The sequence below is a fragment of the Notolepis coatsorum genome (assembly GCF_963971535.1).
Source record: "Notolepis coatsorum genome assembly, chromosome: 7".
NCBI lineage: Eukaryota > Metazoa > Chordata > Actinopteri > Aulopiformes > Paralepididae > Notolepis > Notolepis coatsorum.
In genome coordinates, this window is record NC_140171.1 from 19,614,957 (window position 1) to 19,634,241 (window position 19,285).

Sequence of the window (19,285 nt, forward strand, 5' to 3'; positions counted from 1 at the left end):
CGTCGAGCGCCAAGCAGGAAACGCTTCACAAGAGGGTGGCTGAACAAGACATCCCCTCAAACCCCTCATGATAGGAGGATATAGCTGCTGCATATACCCTCACCGTCGAAGCCGACAGTCTATCAAGGAGAGACTGGAGGTAACTAAGGACAGCAACCAGGGGGCAGGAGACTGAGTCCTGGCCCCCCGCCTTACACCACACTTGGAACATACGTCATCTGCCCGCGTAAGCGCGACAGTGGAGGGAGCATGCGCATTCCAGATGGTAACACCATCAGGATCAAGAACCTGCGCCCCTCAACGTACCCGTCCCAACAACTGACCTAACAGATGTATGGGGAAGAATCCCTGGCGGCACGGCATCGGTCCCAGACCTGCCTGGCCATGTCCAGACGCAATCCTCACCCGTCAGGATGAGGGCCGCCCCGCGACAGTACACCTGCACCCACATTCTCCCTGCCGGGGATGTGGGGAGCCCTTAGGCCGCGCAGATGGAGGACGCCCATAGCCAGCCGCCCGCCGCCTGGTGCAGACAGGGGGAGCGTACTCCTCCCTGTCTGTCGATACACGACACTGACGTCGTATCGTCCGTCCTGATCAACACCATTTGTGGACCAGAAGGACCGCTTTCAACACCAACACATTGAACGTAGCGCAGACCGGGCAGCATGGTTTGCCAGCTGCCCCCTACTGCGTTGGCCCGACGCATCACCAGCGAGGGAGGCGTCGGTGAAAACGCGACGTGAGACAGCGCCGTAACCGTCCTAGGACGGAACCTCCCGAGCGTGTTGACAACACGCTCTGAGATGGATGCCCATAGCCCTCCAACCGTTGACTGGGAAGAGGAATACTCTACATCCAGTCTACAGCAACCCCAGGCTGGTAGAGACCTGCCTGGTACGAGACCTGACGATCCACCTTGACCGCGAAGGACCAGAACGTCATCAGGGCAGAACACTCCGTAACCCCGGATGACGCAGAGGCCCCAGTGCGGCCTCCACGCACTTGGTGAAGATGCGGGGAGCCAGAGAAAACCGAACGGCAGCCTCTGGTACTCATACGCTAACCCTGCAAAGGAAGCGTAGGTAAGCCCTAGGATGGAAGATCGGGGATGCGCATACGCATCCTACAGGTCTATGGAGGAGAACCAGACCCCCACCTGACAGTGTTCAACAGGTAGGAGACGATCCAAAAAATGCTGAACCTTCCCATGGGACAGGTCCAGCCTGGGTCTTACACCCCTCCCTCCCGACTTCTCGGGCAGAGAACACCGGGAGGAGAACGCCACGACGATGGCTTGCTTCGTCCACAGAGATTGGATCTCGTCGACCAGAGCTGTCCCTGCTGGAGACCCCGACAACAGGGTCTGTACCAAACCTGAAAACGGGTGGGGTTGTGTAAACACAAGTCCCCGCCTCACCATTCTCTCCATCTACCTCGACATATGGTACTGCCGTAGTCATATGTGACGACACTCCCAACGCACCCGCCGTCACGTGGCGCAGGTCCGCCAGGAACTGTAGATAGTTGGCCCGGTCCCCCCCGCTGTGCGAAGACAACCCTGGAATCGTGCGAGGAGCGCGTTCCATGTCGGAACACCTGACCCTGACACCACCCACGAGGCAATCGCACCCAAGGGGGAACCCCGACAGAAAAAGGGCCTGTCTGATACGGGGGGCTTCCGATCAAAAAAGCCCCCCCACTGAACACCCCTCCAGAACATGCTGAAGGAGTTGTTCTGCAGCCGGACATGCAAGGTGTAAGGCCCCCATGGGTTCCTACACACCGTAGCCCTGCAGTGATATCACTACCACCCCAAACCATGTGAGCTGCGACCACTTGCCAATATTCCAGGAGTGGGAGCACCAACATGATACCTGGCCTGGCGAAGGCGAGGCCGGGGAAGCCCGCACTGTGTGCCTCAAAAGGTTTCGAGCCCCCCTGCTGACAACACTTAAGTTGACAGACGTAACACCAGGCTCAACCAACACAGTTCAAGGTGTGGGAGCCGCTTGACAGCACAACATTCTCACGGACAGACCCAGGCTCAGCCATCAACTGGGTGTCAGCCCCTGTCTCCATGAGAAGCGAAGAATGGGGCCGCATACGCTTCAAGAAGGTTCGCGGCCCGCAGCCAAAGGAACACACCCAGAGCCCCGCTTCTGAGGGTAACAGAAAGCGGACTGAGCGGGGAGCGGGCTGCTCGCGGCAAAATGACGACGGAGTGGTTTACCAACACCGAAATCACCCAAAATGGCCGATCCCTCGGCCGCCAAGACTGTCGGCCTCGCGATACCCTGTCGATTCTCCAACCAGGGCACCACTGGCGGGGGAAACATGGCCGCCTGTCGAGGGCCCCGTCATCGCCGCTGACGAGGCCGTGCTCTCTCTTCTTCTGGCTGCGCGGTGTGAGGCGGTGTAGGGCCTAGGACAATACCGCCCGCGCTCCAGCAGAAGACCAAAATCCCCTGCGGAGAGGGGAACCCTGAGCGGTTATAGCTTGCGGCTGGGTCAAAGCTAATAACGTCAACAACCTCGCGCGATGTGTCGACGTCGGCCGGCCCTCAAGGCCCCTCCACCAGACACCATTTCTTTAATAGAAAAAACACCAATTCGAACACAGTTCTAATCGTTGCCAATTCCATACCGTGGCGGTACAAGCCTTAACAGCCCACCAGCCACTCGCCAGGCCGACCCATGGTGTCGGCCGGGCGGGGCATTGTTTCAATATATCAAAAACAAAGGACTGACGTTAACATGGAGCACCAGTGGTGATTGCAAACAGCACCCTCCACTGTGGTGTGGACCATGAAAAGGTTAAATGAATAAAAGAGCTAAACCACAAAAACTGTAGAATGAGCAAACCCATACACACAAAGTTTAAGGGGAGACGGACCAGACCCGTCTTCATTCAAAATATTCACAACAGAACACCAGCCCTAGTTTAGCCCATTTACCAAAAAAGGTAAACAAAGCCCCCCCCCCGCACTACTCCCCCAGTATACCGATTGACCGTCAGTATGAATGGTTTGAGAGGAGAGAAAGCTGTAGCAAGACAGACCTTCTCATAGCAGAGTGACAAAATGAAACAATAGCCCCCTACACAGGGCCGCCCCAGGAGATGGGGGCCCTCGCGTCTAAAAACGCACAGGGCCTCACATTTCTCCCAAGCGGCCCTGCCCTTATACTACTGCAGCCTAACGCCAGGCAATGTGGAACCCAAGACAACAATTGCCTGTGCACAGACACGCAACATGTTTACCATGTCGGCTGGACCCATAGCCCCACTACCCGACGCCAACCCAGATGGGAACACCGTTCAACAAACCCCGCCGGAACACAAGGTAATACCTGGCTAGAACCTAGCCACGACCTACCCCGTTGTCAACCCATTTACCCGAAAAAGGTAAATAGAACTCAAAACCCCACAACAGCTACCGACTGACCTTCATTGATGAACCGGGCAAGAGGCGGGAGAGTGACAACATCTCACGGCGGAGACATTAAAACAGCATAGCAATTAGCAGTAGTGATAGCATGCGGCAGTAGCGATAGCATGTTAGCATAGCTTTAGATGTTTTAGCAGCACGCCCAAGACAGCTTGGAAACCGTTCCCTGCAGAGAACGTTCACCAAACCATCTTGCCCCTGGCGCCAACACACAACAAGGTTGTGTTAACAACACAAACCAGCATTACTAACACTAATACCCATGCCTGAAGACACAGGGCCTACCTGAGTACAAGCTGGCCCGACAGCCAGCCTTGTACAGCTGAACCTCGATGTGCAGTCATCAAACGAGGAACATCACAGGCCCGTCGTGTCGCCGAAAACATGCGTCGAAGATGCCAGGGGCCAGCAACCTCCGGTAAGCTTCCAACATTATTAATCTTCCTTAATCTTTTCATTCCGCTAGCTCGTATGGTGCACGCATCCAATACGCTGGGACGAAAATAGAGGAAGGGTGTTTCATGACCAGGGTCATGGTTATATGGGCGGTGCCACCATAAGGGGCGGGGCCCCACACAGGTGGGGTGCATGTGTTTTTGTTCGTGGGAGATACATTAGGTATCACAGGAGATAGGAGTATCTCGTAAGGCGCAGAGCGGGACGCGATGCAATACGAAATATAACTACAAATTCCTGGGTGTTCTCATGAACAATAAACTGGACTGGACGGACAACACAGAGACTCTCTACAGGAAGGGACAGAGCAGACTGTTCTTCCTGAGAGGGCTCAGGTCTTTTAATGTCTGCAGTAAACTGCTGCAGATGTTCTACCAGTCTGTGGTTGCTGGTGCCCTCTTCTTCGCTGTGGTATGCTGGGGGGGGGCAACACCAACACAGACAAAATAAACAAACTGGTAAAAAAAGCAAGCTCTGTGGTGGGAGCGGACCTGGACAGTCTGGAGGTGGTGGCAGAGGGGAGGACGAGGAGGAAGCTGTATGCTATCCTTGAGAACCCCTGCCACCCCCTCCATGATGAGCTGACCGCAATGCGGTCCACGTCAGGCTCCAATCAGGCTCCACAACCAGGCAGGGCCAGGACGGGCCAACTGCCGTGGACTGGACGAGCTGGGTTGTGGACTGTAACCAATTAATTTAATTATTTAACATCATGATTGGACTTGTTTCTTTTTCTTTCCACCACTTTTAGCTCTATTTTTAGCCCTATTTTAGCTATTTTAATCCCTATGTATTTGTCCATCTTGTTTTTAACACATACTAATAAGTGTATGTTATGTATTAACTGATTTTACTGTTTTTAAATTGCTGTTATGCTGTAAAGGACATCTGAATCTCCCCTCGGGGATAAATAAAGGTTTTCAATTTAATTCAATTTCACTGCCACACGACAAAGGGTTAACCCTTTCACTACCACACTACAGAAGGTTAACCCTTTTCACTGCGACAATACAGAAGGTTAACCCTTTCACTGCCACACTACCAAAGGGTTAACCCTTTTCACTGCCACACTACAGAAGGTTAACCCTTTCACTGCCCCATGACAAAGGGTTAACCCTTTCACTGCCACACTACCAAATGGTTAACCCCTTTCACTGTGACAATACAGAAGGTTAACCCTTTCACTGCCACACTACCAAAGGGTTAACCCTTTTCCCTATGCCATAAATGTCATGTATGTTATGTATGTCATAAATGTCTATATGAATTGAAAATGGGGGACCCTGATGGAAACAAGACAAACGTCTTTCTCAGGTCTGCATCCCCTTAACAATTGTATGTATTGAGCCGTACTGTATTGTACCCATTCTGCAATCTGTTAAATAAAGTTTTCATTCATTCATTCATTCATTCATTCATTCATTCATTCATTCATTCATTCACTGCAACAATACAGAAGGTTAACCCTTTCACTGCCGCATGACAAAGGGTTAACGTTCTGTAGCGTGGTAGTGAAAGGGTTAACGTCGGGGGAAAGGGAAAGTAAATGTGTTCTGAGTGTGTCGCGCTACAGAACATGTGTAGTTGACTACTCAGACAATTTTGAATGGTTAAAAATGTTGATAACATTATAAAACCCAGCTCAGAAACAGCTCATCTGGCTTCTCAGAGCATTTCTCAGGACTGTGTGGGTGCGCGGTCAGCTCACGGTTTGATTGACGGCTCCCTTTCAGCTCAAGTGCCATTTTATTTTCCCATTCAATCACTGAAATGTTTTGCTATAAATGACCAAATCTAACAAATGGACTGCATTTACATAAAAGGTAAATGGACTCCATTTATATACCTGTAGTGCTTTCATCCAAAGCGCTTTACAACTTACACCCCACGTTCACCCATTCACCGACGGCAGAGGCAGTTAGGGGTTAAGTGTCTTTCCTCAAGGACACTTCATCTTGCTGCCAGGAGCTGGAATCGAACTGGAAGCCTTTTGATTAACGGACGGCCGCTCTCCCTCCTGAGGCACTGCTGCTCCACAAATGGACCCTACTTGGTTAGAGAGCTCGACTAATTGACTCATTAGCAAACTAGGTTAGACCAGTGGTTCTCAGCTGGTGTAGCATCAGCACCCACCTTTTTACTTAGACATTAAAGGAGCTATAGATAACATTCAGCCACTAGATGTCGCACTAGAGCACCAGCAGGTCATTTATCCAATCAGGTGCATTCCACGTGGTGTAATGGCAGGTAGGGAGGGGATACATGCTTGCAAGAACAACACCAACATTAATTTTGGACCTGCAATATATTTTTTTAATTATAAATTCATTAATCAATAATTTTTTGGGGGGAAGAGCAATATTTTTATTCCGCACTTTTCTAAATGCTCTATTTTTTAGAGTATGTAAAAACAGTCGGTCTAACACAATTCAGTACTACATAGTTCAGAGTCTTTTCACGTGTTTTCAGCACCTATTTTCTAACACGTATAATGTGTTCCGAAAAAAATGGGTACCTAGCGTACCAGGTTTCCTTAGTTCTTTTAAAGGGGAACTCCAACATTTTGGGAAATTAGCTTATTTAACATCTTCCCTGGAGTTAGACAAGAAGATACATACCTTTTTTGTCTCTGTGCGTGCATTTTAGCTTTGGGAATAGACGCTCCGTTAGCATAGCTTAGCTTCATCACTGGAAGTGGGGGAGGGTTAGAGCCTTACAGTGCCTTACAGTGTATTGCAAGGTCTGACATTGACCAAACTTGATATGCATGACCTTGGTGGGCTCTAGGTCAACTCCTGAAAAGGGGGTCAATGTCAGACTTTGCAATCAAAAGTTAGGGGGCTAATATCCCTTGCCATAATTTCAGTGCGCCCCTAACTTTTGATTGCAAGGTCTGACATTGACCCCCTTTTCAGGAGTTGACCTAGAGCCCACCAAGGTCATGCATATCAAGTTTGGTCAATGTCAGACCTTGCAATACACTGTAAGGCACTGTAAGGCTCTAACCCTCCCCCACTTCCAGTGATGAAGCTAAGCTATGCTAACGGAGCGTCTATTCCCAAAGCTAAAATGCACGCACAGAGACAAAAAAGGTATGTATCTTCTTGTCTAACTCCAGGGAAGATGTTAAATAAGCTAATTTCCCAAAATGTTGGAGTTCCCCTTTAAAGGAAATACAGTATTTACTGTATTTAGAGCAGTGCCTCAAGGGGGGGGGGGGGGGGGGGGGGTTAATCCAGGCATTATGTACTAAAGTCCAGAATCAATCAATGGCGCCTCACCTACAGCCACGCTCGTCTTTCAGAGCAATGATCTCCAGGAAGAGAATGGAAGGTAGGGAATGGACTGATTGAATGTGGCCTTGATTAAACACCCTCTGGCTATTTGCAACTGCTACAGCAACGCCGTGATTGACGAGACGGGATCAATAGCGAGTGGACCCTCGGCGATAGGCCGCAGAATGCAGAGGCTGGCGGCTCACGGTTAACTGATTCGATTTGAGGATCCGACATAATAGAGATGATGAGAAGGAGAGGCAGGAAGCGTGACGGACAGGTGGAGTCCAGTGAGTTTGATTTGGTTTAGATAAAGAAAAGAAGAAGAAAAAATAGAAACATGCTCTACGGTCACAGATGAAAGAACAGCAAACAAAAGAGAAGCAACATCTGAGAGGACGTGTGGTCAAAGAGAGAGGAAAAGTAATTACATGTATTAATTAAGGGGACAATCCAAAAGCTAATTTATCCTTGACCAGGTCTGATACAATAGACATGGGGAAAAATAGACCAAGAAGAAGGAGAACAAGAAGATGATGATGATGATGATGATGATGATGATGATGATGATGATGATGATGATGATGATGATGATGATGATGATGATTAAGGTAGAAAAAGGAAGAGGAGGTTTTGAGAATAGTGCCACCTTGAGGCCGATTTACAACTTTTGCAAGCCTGCTTTCTGTCGTAGGGCAAACACGTTTAGCATTTGGTCCAATTTGAATTTGGACAAATCGTTCATGGGTGAATGAATGACTTTATTTGACAATATAAAAATAACATGTGACAGAAAGCACAGTCAGGAGATACTGCCAAGGATGAACACAAAAAGGCTCAGAGCTTATTTCCATTGTGGTCCATGTAGGGGGGTAGGGGAGTGTGATGCTTAGACATGAATCATACAGACATGACATCACAACACATCACATATCATTTCCTGTTCCAAAATGTACTTTGTGAGTAATACGTTAACAGATGTTGGTCCCTCGAAGTCACCCCACAGGTTTTGTGAGAATCGGATGAAAGGTTGATGAGATTGAATGGAAAAAGCCAGACTAGGGGTTATCTCATGTGCCAGAACTCATAGGTCAATTTGTTGTCGAGGATGACTATAAAAGTAGTTTCATGACTATAAAAGAGACAGAAGTCAGGAGATCCACTCATTTCAAAATGGTCTTTTTCAGTGTTTAGCATTGTTTCCTAGCTATGTGGACTTATATTAATAGGATCTATGTCTCTAATTCTCATATTGGCGGATTCTTCCAATTCTCCTCTCACAATATTCACCCTCACTGAACTGAGTCATGTGAAAATGTACATATCTGTGATGTCAGAGGTTTCTCAGCTGCATAATAATGTGGCAGTTGATGTGGCAGTTGCCACCAGGCCACACAGTGGTTGGAGCCCAGCCTCAAAACGGCTTAAGATATTGAGGTCGAAAAATGCTGTTTTTGAGTACTTGATTAGAAATACAAAACAATGAATTTTTTTGAACAAAAAACATACAGAGGTGTTCCATAGACTCACAGGAATTGTGTAAAAGTGCCTAAATAGTGAAAGAAATTGTAAAATAGTTCCCCTTTATTCGGGGCCATTTGGATCCGTCTAATCCCACTCTATACGGCCAGCAAATCAAAAAAACGTTCATTGTGCGTGAGGCTGTTTGTAGAGCTAAATCTATACTTTATAGTATTGCTATCTGTCCATTCTCATTGTCAATTGACACTATAAACCGTCCCTTCAATATGCCTTATACAAATAATTTTTTCATCAATACGTTCCCATTTTATAGCATTGTGAATATGAACTATATAGCAAAATGTTCTGGGGTATTTCCTGGAAGGCGAGTTACAAGGCGCTAAGCTAATAACGTTAAATCGAATGGCGTTTCGGCCATAGACCAGCTAGAGATAAAAATCGAAATGCATTTGATCGGTATCATGGTCCACCATGACTGCATGAAAGGGGGGGGGGGGGGCAGGGGACGTCGTTTCGGATTATTGATTACCAATAACGGCATTAGCCTCAGTAGCCTAATTCGCTGACTGGGTGGATGGCTATCAAAGCTAGGCCCGATCAAGCTGTAATTGACGCCAAATAGCTCTTACCTGTGACCGGTTGGACTGCAAAAAGGATTTCCCAGTTATCGATCGACATCTGGTAGATCCATATGTCCATTGGCTGATGATATATTCCTTTACTGCATACTGAATTTGGCGTTGCAAAAGGTATTCCAAGCTACATGCTACAGGCATAGCTTCAGGTAAGCAGGAAAATTCACTGCATGATGAAAAAAAAACGTCATCCGTTCTGCCACAGGCAACACTGCATTATCGAGACAGCGCCCCTACGAGGATCTGGCTGGTAATGCACTTTTCTGAATTCCAAGAGTAGGGTAAATCTGCAGTGCCGCAGGGTGACATTGAGTGGGATATTACAATGGAATAAAAGCCAAAACAACCTTGCCACGGACATGTCCGTGGTTGGCCCTCAACCGTTGGATCCGAAACACGGACATGTGTGAACGGTCACGTTTTTTTGGTGACAATTTCAGTGTTTGAGAGACAATTCTGGGTAAATCTTAATATTTTTTCTACTTGTGTAAACATTTTTAAATAAATTTGTTGTTGTAATTCTTGTAGTTGTAAATGCCAAAAACCATAACTTTGAGGTATGCATTTGCAATGATCCACTGATGTTTCAATTACTAATGTTTCTTGACTACAATGAAAAGCAGTAAAAAAAAATAACTAAAAGTTGAACTCACCACTCTCAACCCTTTTGTTTCTCTTGTTTTGACATTGTCAAACAGTGTTTGGCAGAAGCCTCCCTACATGTAATTAAACTAGTAGTTTAAGTAACTACATATTGGTATTGTAGTTGTTAATATTTTTTTTAAAGGTATAGTTTAAAGGTGTAGAGGCCTGGGCCCTCATTCATCAATGTGTTCTACGCACAGATCTGTGCTTACCCTGTGCGTACGATCATTTCTAAGCAAAGAGTGGGATTCATCAATTTCGATTTGAACTTGACTCCGTGCTTACATCTACGCACAGGTCAGACCAGGCGTACCTGGCGCCCAGTGGTAGAATATATTATTACAACAAGGAAATGAGCTTCTGTGCATAATAACACTGGCATGTTCTGTACGAACCGTAGTTCATTATAGTTCATTGTAAAATAGCAACAGTAGTGTAATTATGGTCAAAACCCTATGAATAGCATTTGGAATAATAGATCTTTCTCTCAGAATGAATGCAGCATGGTTTATATAGCGTTATCGGAATATACGGGGTGTAGGCTACTGACTGACTGCGCTCCGCGTAGCTTGATTGATTGATTGATTGATTGAAAAGTTTATTAACAGATTGCAGAATGGGTACAGTACAGTACAGCTCAGTACATACAATTGTTAATTGGGGATGCAGACCAGAGAAGACTTTCGTATTGTTTACATCAGGGTCCCCCATTTTCAATTCATCATAAATCATAAAGCTCAACTCGTTATTATTTTGCGCAGACCGCAGAAACACGGGAACGTTTTGATTATATTTAAAAGGCTTTACGTTAAACGAAACAAGTGGAATTTCGAAGCTGTAAGCAGAATACAAGTCATATGAATATAGTGTTCTTCCCCCTTTTTACTGTATAAGAAAGAATAGAAAACGCATTGCAATGACACCAGATAGTGGACAGACTATGTATATGATGGGATTCAAGTTCGCGTTTTTGTTGATCATAGGCATGCTGTCAGAGTATGATATCAGAACATTTGTCGTCACAGATCATGTCCTAATAGAACATAGGCTATGGCATGGATCGTGATATTGTGTGGACTGTTATTATTACTGTCTGTACCGGTACCACCCATTGTGACAACAGCCTTGTGAGTCCCGCACACAAACATGATGGAATTCAAGTTCATGTATTGAAAGGCAGGCTACATCATACATGCAGTGAGATTCATTGCTACCCAATACTGACATCAAAATAGATTGTAGTATGCCTCTAGAAATCATATGCAGCAGGTAGAAAATTGACGGGAGATCCATCGCGATTTGGAATAAAATTGAGGAGAACTTTAATCCCTGGGTATTAATCAAACAACACGGGAAAAGGCAGTCATATTCCAGCGCGGTATTTATTAGTGTTTGCGCTGCCCAGGCAGCAATGGTTAATAGATATCATATCCGACATCACCGTAAGTGTACACGTCTGTCAGCCTGTCTCATGACACGCTTCCCTCGGCTTAGTCCATTTTTCCACATTTCATGGGTGTATTCCATTACCGTATATGGTTAATCGGGGCGTTTCTGGTTTGCAAATACGTGAAAGCGTGCACGAGCCGCGGCGCAGAGCCAAGGTGGGATTCATCATGACAGGTGTGCGTAGAGCCTGCGTACGCACGTGTGATGAATCCCGACTTCCCTGTGCGTACACTAGTTCTACATTCCGTGCTTACGTGTGGAAATAGAACATGTTCTACGCACACATTGATGAATGAGGGCCCTGAGCCCTATTTTCTGAAAATCCGCCTAAAATACATACCTAAGTAAATGGAAGATTGCTCCACTTCTACAAGGTCCATTTGCATGTTCTTGGTATCTAGGGACATCTATGGACCTCAGTGAATGTATTCCCAGTGTCAGAAATATTGTGTCTGTTACTAGGCTTGAGTACATGAAACAAAGGAGAATATAAATTGATGATTTTTCTTTGCATCTTTGACAGTGAATAACACCATGCTAAAAATGACCAGACATGAAAAACTGCCACTGAGCTCATTCAGCACCTTCTTGAGATCTCGTGTACAAGAAATCTAAGGAAATGAATAAAGGGAAGATGATTAAACAGAATGTTTTTTAGATACAGTACTGAATTCTGCCATCCAGATACATGCAATTTGAAATATTATTATAGAATATAGAATATGAGGCCTATAAATGACCTTATTACAGCCAACTCGCACATCTATGGATCGGGCCAAATCTCCTCTTTCAAATGGCAGAGTTCAATTTGGATTTAGTATCACCAGGCGTGCACCGAGAATGAATGAATGAATGAAAACTTTATTTAACAGATTGCAGAATGGGTACAATACAGTACGGCTCAATACACACAATTGTTAAAACACTATGCCGTCCGTCCACGTATATATACGTGTTACGAAAAAGAGCGATGTGGACCAGAGCCACGAGTATATACGTGATGAGTTGTTATTGTTTTATTCCATATTTATAGCGCTTCTTAGGTACCCGATCCACTACCAGCATCTTTTCAGATATTTGATTTTCGAAACATGCAGTACCGGCCAAACCCGCTTAGGGGCGCCATTGCTCCACTGCAGTATCAATGTGAATTTTTTAAAAAACAAAAAAGTACAATTCTGTGGGCGGATCATAGTTCCTTGATCCCAGCTGAACATCCTCCAACTTGGATCAGTTTGGCGAGCGGTTTTTTCAGCGTGGAATAATGGGATTTATGATTAGCCAATGTGCATATCGATCTACCAGAATCCGATGAGTGGTGAGGAAATGCTGCCGGCGATCACATGGCCTGACGGTAGGATAATATACCCCAAATTACAGCTGGATTGGACATTGTTTTATAACGTAACGTGATTGGTCAATGAAAATGCTATATTGAACGCACACTGTATTGCGGATCAATAATAGTAATCGGCGTTCCCCGCCGCCCCCATTTCATCCATGGATGCTCTGTAATAGTCCGGATGCTACGCAGTTTGTTTTATTTCATTCGTATATATACAGCAGAAATGGCGTTTGATATAACGGCGCCAACGTTTAGCCTATTATCTAGCTCCCGGGAAAAAAGACGAGACGAAAAGTGGGATAAACCTTATATTCACGACGCTATAAAATGACAACCAACCGATGGATTTTTATTTTATTTAAGCCATTATGAAGGCACGGTTTATGCACTCAAGTGACAATGAGAATGGACAGATAGCAATACTATAAATGATATATAAAGCTCTTTGAAAGTACATCGGTTTGTTTACTTTCTGCTGTCCTCTGAGGCCTAAATCCGCGGGCCGCGCCGGTCGTCATAGTGTTAAGGGGATGCAGACCAGAGAAAGACGTTTGTCTTGTTTACATCAGAATGAAGAATGAAATCTACTGTATGTACAGTTCGATTCTTAGAATGGATATGTCTCCGCCATTTTGGATCGGATTTCAACACAGATGGTTGCTAAATGTTCACAGAAGGTAGACACACTAACTGCGCTCCAATCTATGCCAATAACGTTCAGTTTTGTGGTATAGAATCCCAAGAAATAACAGAAATAAAAGAAATTCATACACAAGTCATTTGCTTGCAGGAAGCTAGAATTCGCTGGGTACTGTAGTAAATTTCAACGCTCATTGAGAGCTCTGGATGCCCTGTGTTCATATGACTACAAATCATCATCATTCGGCGACGGCCGCTAATTCAAAATGGCGGATTTCCGCGGAAATATTAACACATTTCAAAAACTAAAATCTCACTAATAACACTTTAACCTATTGGTAAACAAACGTATTGGTGAAAATATACATTATGACTGCTGTTGTGACATGGTTAGGATGTTTACTCTTGGATACATTTGAAAAAAGAAAAAAAACATTATGTCATACAGTCTAGAGAGATTGATTTATGACGTGATTTAATTTGCTGTCCACCGGCGGACCGTACGGGTAGAAGAGGTTAAAGGTGCTATTTTATGTAGAGTAATTATAAATAAACATCCACAAAGCTTTTAGAAAGGTGTGGAATAAAAGGTGTTGCATTTCCCCCAAAATAATGATTGATGAATTTGTGTATAATTAAAAAAGAATATGCGGGTCCAAACCCCACGTGGAATGCACCCGATTGGATAAATGACGTGCTGGTGCTCTAGTGCTACATCTAGTGGCTGAACGTTATCTAGAGCACCTTTAACTATTTAAACTACTAACTATTTCTTTGTCTATCAAATAAAGGAACACTAACTTTGAGAGCCATATTAATAAGATATGCTGATCTTACAACAAAGCTTGACAGGCCCAATCTTTATACCACTGTTCTAATCACAGTCTAAAAAAGTTAACTTTCATAATACAATTTCTGTTGACTGTTTTAACTGTTATGCAATATGCAAGGCACATACAACAGAAAATTATCACTCCTGTGAAGTAACCAGATTAGATATAGTCATTTAGTGTTGGTTCATGTCCAACTGGCAGGAAGGCAGCTATTAAAATGAAAAATGTGCTCTGTAGCATTTGCCATAAACTAATTTGAGTGGTATATCATGACTGGCCCTGTGCTTAAGCTTGTGCAGCCTGTCGTGCCGTGCTGAAACGGAGTACCTTGGGTGAACAATATATATTTTTGGTGCATTTAACAGTGGTGGAAAGTAACTAAAAGTATTTTTTACTCAAGTACTGTACTTAAGTAAAATGTTTAGCTACTTGTACTTTACGTGAGTATTTTCATTTTAGGGAACTTTATACTTTTACTCCACTAAATTTAAAAGGAAACGTTGTACTTTTTACTCCACTACATTTATCTGAACCCATCATCAGTTACTATTTACATTGACGTTGCATAGAAAACGTGGCATGTATGAAGATTATATACTTTCACATTTTGAAGCCTGTTGATTTCAAGAGAACATAATCAGAGTAGCATATAACTGGACCACATACCACCATGTAGAGGTCAGTGGATCGAGGGCTGAATGCTCCCAAGCACTGGAATACACAAATGTCCTGTAGAATACATACTTATACTTTAGAGTTTAGATACTTAAGTACATTCAATAGCAAAAACATCCCTACTTTTACTTAAGTAGAATTTGAATGGAGGACCTTTACTTTTACCAGAGTACTCATTTATCTAGGTATTTCTACTTTTACTTAAGTAAAGGAACTGTGTACTTCTTCCACCCCTGGCATTTACAGGGAGGTATCGAGTGATTTGGTTGATGTTGAGACACATTGCACTGTACCCAAATTACAAACATCTCAAAACAAACTAGTCAGACTACTGCTTGACCTGACTCCTAGAACCCACCTCACCCCTGCCCACTTTGCCAACTTAGGATGGCTTAAAGTAGGAGACGACAGAGTACAGCAACTTGCAATGGGCCTGGTCTACAAGATACACTACACGACCAAGGTACCCATGTACATGTCAAAATACTTCCCAAAGGTCAGTGAATACCACGATCACAACACCAGAGGGAGCTCCACAAATCATGTAAAACCCAGATTCGGCTCAAACAAGGGACTAAACACGTTTCGCAATTATGCCACATCAATGTGGAACGCCCTACCCAAAGCTGCATGTAAAGGAATGTGAATCACTACCCACTTTCAAAAACACTCTCAAAGAACACCTACGGGGAGACTGCAATTCGAAACTGGCTCCTACAAATGTCCTAACCCGCAGTTGTACAGTAAAGACCAAGTATGGCCTTGTCAGTATTCCAATGTACAGTGCCCCCCCCCCCCCACCTCCAATGTACAGCTCCACCCAACCCCACCTACCCAACCTCCCCCAATGTACAGTTTATATGTCGAATGTATGTCAGTATTCCAATGTACAGTGTACAGTTGTTTACAGTTTACATCAGTTGTACTGATGTAAACAAGACGAAAGTCTTTCTCTGGTCTGCATCCCCTTAACAATTGTATGTATTGAGCTGTACTGTACTGTACCCATTCTGCAATCTGTTAATAAACTTTTCAATCAATCAATCAAAACCCTTGTAGGGTTTGACACATCTCTGACTACTAAAATGATCAGGCCTCAACCTGACCGGCACCCCAGCAGCAAACCGTTACAAGGCTTGTTCTGAGCTTGAGCTGTTCTGCCTTTTCTGTCGATGCTCCTGACTCATGGGACATCCTTCAACACTTTAAAGATCAATACCCTTCTAACTTACACAGTTCAAAGCCATCATCACTAACCACTGTGTGTATCAGTCCGTACCCGTTTTAGCTGATGTTCTTTGTTTTTATCTTGTATTTGATGTGCTTTCTCCTGTTTTTAGCTTGTTGTGTTACTACTTTTAATCTTGTTTATTCCGTTTACTCATGAGGTTCAACCTCAATGATTTTACGAGTTTTAAATAAAGGTTTTTATGATATAAATATATTGTCTAAGTAGTTTGAACTCATTGAAATGTCTGAACTAAGTAACGTTAGTCAACAAAACTCTATTTCTCCTGAGGGTAGCTTTGCTGTAGTTCTACTTCCAGTGTGTAGTAATTGGCAAAACTATACTTTGGAAGTAGTTTCCCCAACCAACCACCTATTGCTTGTTACTTATACCTCCTATGCTGCTCCTTTGGGATGTCAGAATCCCCCCCTGGGTCCTCATCAGTGGATGTGCTGCTGTCTCCCCCCCCCCCTGCAGAATTCGTCATGATGCTGTCCATGCGGTGACCAGCGTCTTCGAAACGAACGTCACACAGACGAGCGTGACGCAAGAGCGACGAAGAGCACAGCGTGGGACTGGGACGCGTATAGAGCCTCGAGGAAATGTTAATTGGACGGAGGACTTAGTCGATTTGACATTAAAAATGTGTTTAACAGAGATTGACTCATTTGGCATGGAATTATTTTTCTTAAATGTCTAAGAGAGGGTGCAATCTGATATCACCTCATATCATTCTTTCTATCTATCTGATAACGACTACAATGTGTATGCCATACCACATTATCTTTCATTCCTATCGTGGCATTTGCTCTGTGATACTTTCAGCATGACTGGGGGTGTAAAATAAGTCAAAGCAAGAGCATTTCTCATAGTAAAAGTGGTTGAGTAACTGCAGAGGGCAACGGGTGAGTTATGAAACCATTGTTATGTAGCAATAATGTGGCGCTATCGCCCCCCAGTGGCTCAACCATGCAGCGTCAATAGAACACTGAATAGTCAGACTAGCCATTCCTGAACAATGGCAGTGCATATATTCTCCCGTAACAATGAGGCTTTGAGAGGCTGAAGTTGAAAAAGTGCATTTATTCAAAATTGATAACTTATAACATTTAAGCAAAAAGCAAGATCGGTCCAAAAATACTTTCTCTTTTTACAAATGGTTTACGATAAAACATAAGCTTCGATCTTTTTCTTTTTTTCTTTAAAATACTGTGGGCGATTCCCGCTGAGGCGACCGAAAGGAAAATAAAATGAAAACATACGTATCATTATGGTGACAGGAATGGTAACCAGGCCAACACATTATGCTGTTCAAATCTGAATGCAAAAAAAATGGTATAAGGCAAAATGTGTCCTGCTGATTCAGGCAACCCAGAGTGTCCTTTCTCTTCCAAAACGGGCAGAGCGCAGGTTTCTGTTAACGACCAGGACCAGCGAAGCGCCGACACCAGCTTACTCGTACCGTTTTCTTTCACCATTTGTCATAATATTGCAAGTTCCCCTTTGTTCCATTATTAATACATACAAACACATGGTCAAAATATATAGATATTTCTTCTAAGACTTAGCTAGCATCGGATTAAACGGAAGGTGTTTGACTTAGTTAGAAGGGGTTGATAAAAACACATGTTTAGAGACGCTCTCAAACAGTCTTCACTGCAGAATCAAGTGCTGAAGAAAAACTACCTGGGATTTGGGAGGGATCTAAATCCATAAGAAAACAACAACAGCAACAACAACAACAAACAAAACAGCATTTGGGAAGTCTGGATTTGTGAGCTCTGATAAGTGGAAGAATAAAACATTTTGAAAAAAGGACAAAACCGAGTTTGTGTGTGTCAATAATATACGATCGTTCGTCCACCTTTGTGTGAAGAAAGACAAAATGGCTGCCGCTTGGAAGAGGCTGAGAACGGAGAAGAAAAAAAGCAGAGACACAAAGGGGACAGGCCTCTTTCCCTTTCAATTACGAGGGTTCCGCTGCCGGGGGCCGACGGTTGAAGTTCCGCACGGTAGATAGAATAAACATGACAGAATGAGATGCATGGAAGAGCAAGATTAATGCTTCTTTCAGTATTTTCCTAAACCAGCGTCAGCACGCCGTTGCGCTCGGTTTGACACAAAACTCATCTTTTCTTTTCACATTTCGGTTCACCATCCCCAAAACGTCACAACGCCGCAGAGACACACAAGCGCTTCACTTTTCCAAACACCAAAACATCCTTTGTTGGTTGGGACTTAACTTCAGCATTCAGGATTTGTACTTCAGAGACAGTATTTTGAATGATGAATTGAAAATGGGGGACCCTGATGTAAACAAGACGAAAGTCTTTCTCTGGTCTGCATCCCCTTAACAATTGTATGTATTGAGCTGTACTGTACTGTACCCATTCTGCAATCTGTTAATAACGTTTTCAATCAATCAATCAATCAGACGCTCTCGGCCACGAACGCAGCGCGACAAAACATTTCTTTTCAGGTAGCCTACTTCAGTAGAGAGATAGTATACAATTAAATAGATGATCATAAATAGACTTTTATTTTACCTCTACTCTAGACTCTATCCTTTACTTTCACAACTCGAGTAATATCCTCTTTAGTGGCACATTCTGAATGCACTCTGCTGCTGTACCAACCACTGCCCAGGATGCCACACAATACGCCAAAGGGAAACAGACTGCTCGCACCTCTTCCTCAGAGGCCACATGGCAACATTTTTAGTAGTGTCTCTTAACCCTTTCACTGCCGCACCACCAAAACGGTTAACCCTTTCACTGCGACAATACACAGACGGTTAACCCTTTCGCTGCCACACGACAGCCGGTTAACCCTTTCACTGCCACACGACAGAAGGTTAACCCTTTAAAGGGTTAACCTTCTGTCGTGTGGCAGTGAAAGGGCTAAAGATGTTTTATTGGAGTTAAATCAGCGATATTCTAACTGTCTCTGGCAAAGTCTGTGTGCCGAGTGTAGTATCCCCGAGTTGTCTGGGTGGCTTCTCTGGTTGTCGTCTTTGTCGTCATTTCCTCCGCAGTCAGTGAGCAACGTCCCACAGTCACTTCCTGTTTGGCTCTGATCTCACTCGGACACCCGGCCCCGACATTGGAACGATGTTTCACAGATATCTCCGACAGCGGCAGGGAGAACAACGTGTAGGAAGCTTCCGACTTTGAG

The 19,285-nt window shown here is 44.4% G+C and overlaps 1 protein-coding gene across 1 annotated transcript in view; it reads left to right on the plus strand.

The window, feature by feature from the left end:
- LOC311231579 (calcium-binding protein 2-like) overlaps nucleotides 1-16,617 on the plus strand; it is a gene marked incomplete at both ends in the record, with an annotated part of 159,851 nt that extends 143,234 nt beyond the window's left edge. Inside the window, one exon of the mRNA XM_084318207.1 lies at nucleotides 16,589-16,617. Within this exon, the coding sequence (XP_084174333.1) occupies nucleotides 16,589-16,617 (29 nt within the window). The remainder of the gene's footprint in view (nucleotides 1-16,588) is intronic.
- Between the last annotated feature and the right edge of the window lie 2,668 nt (nucleotides 16,618-19,285).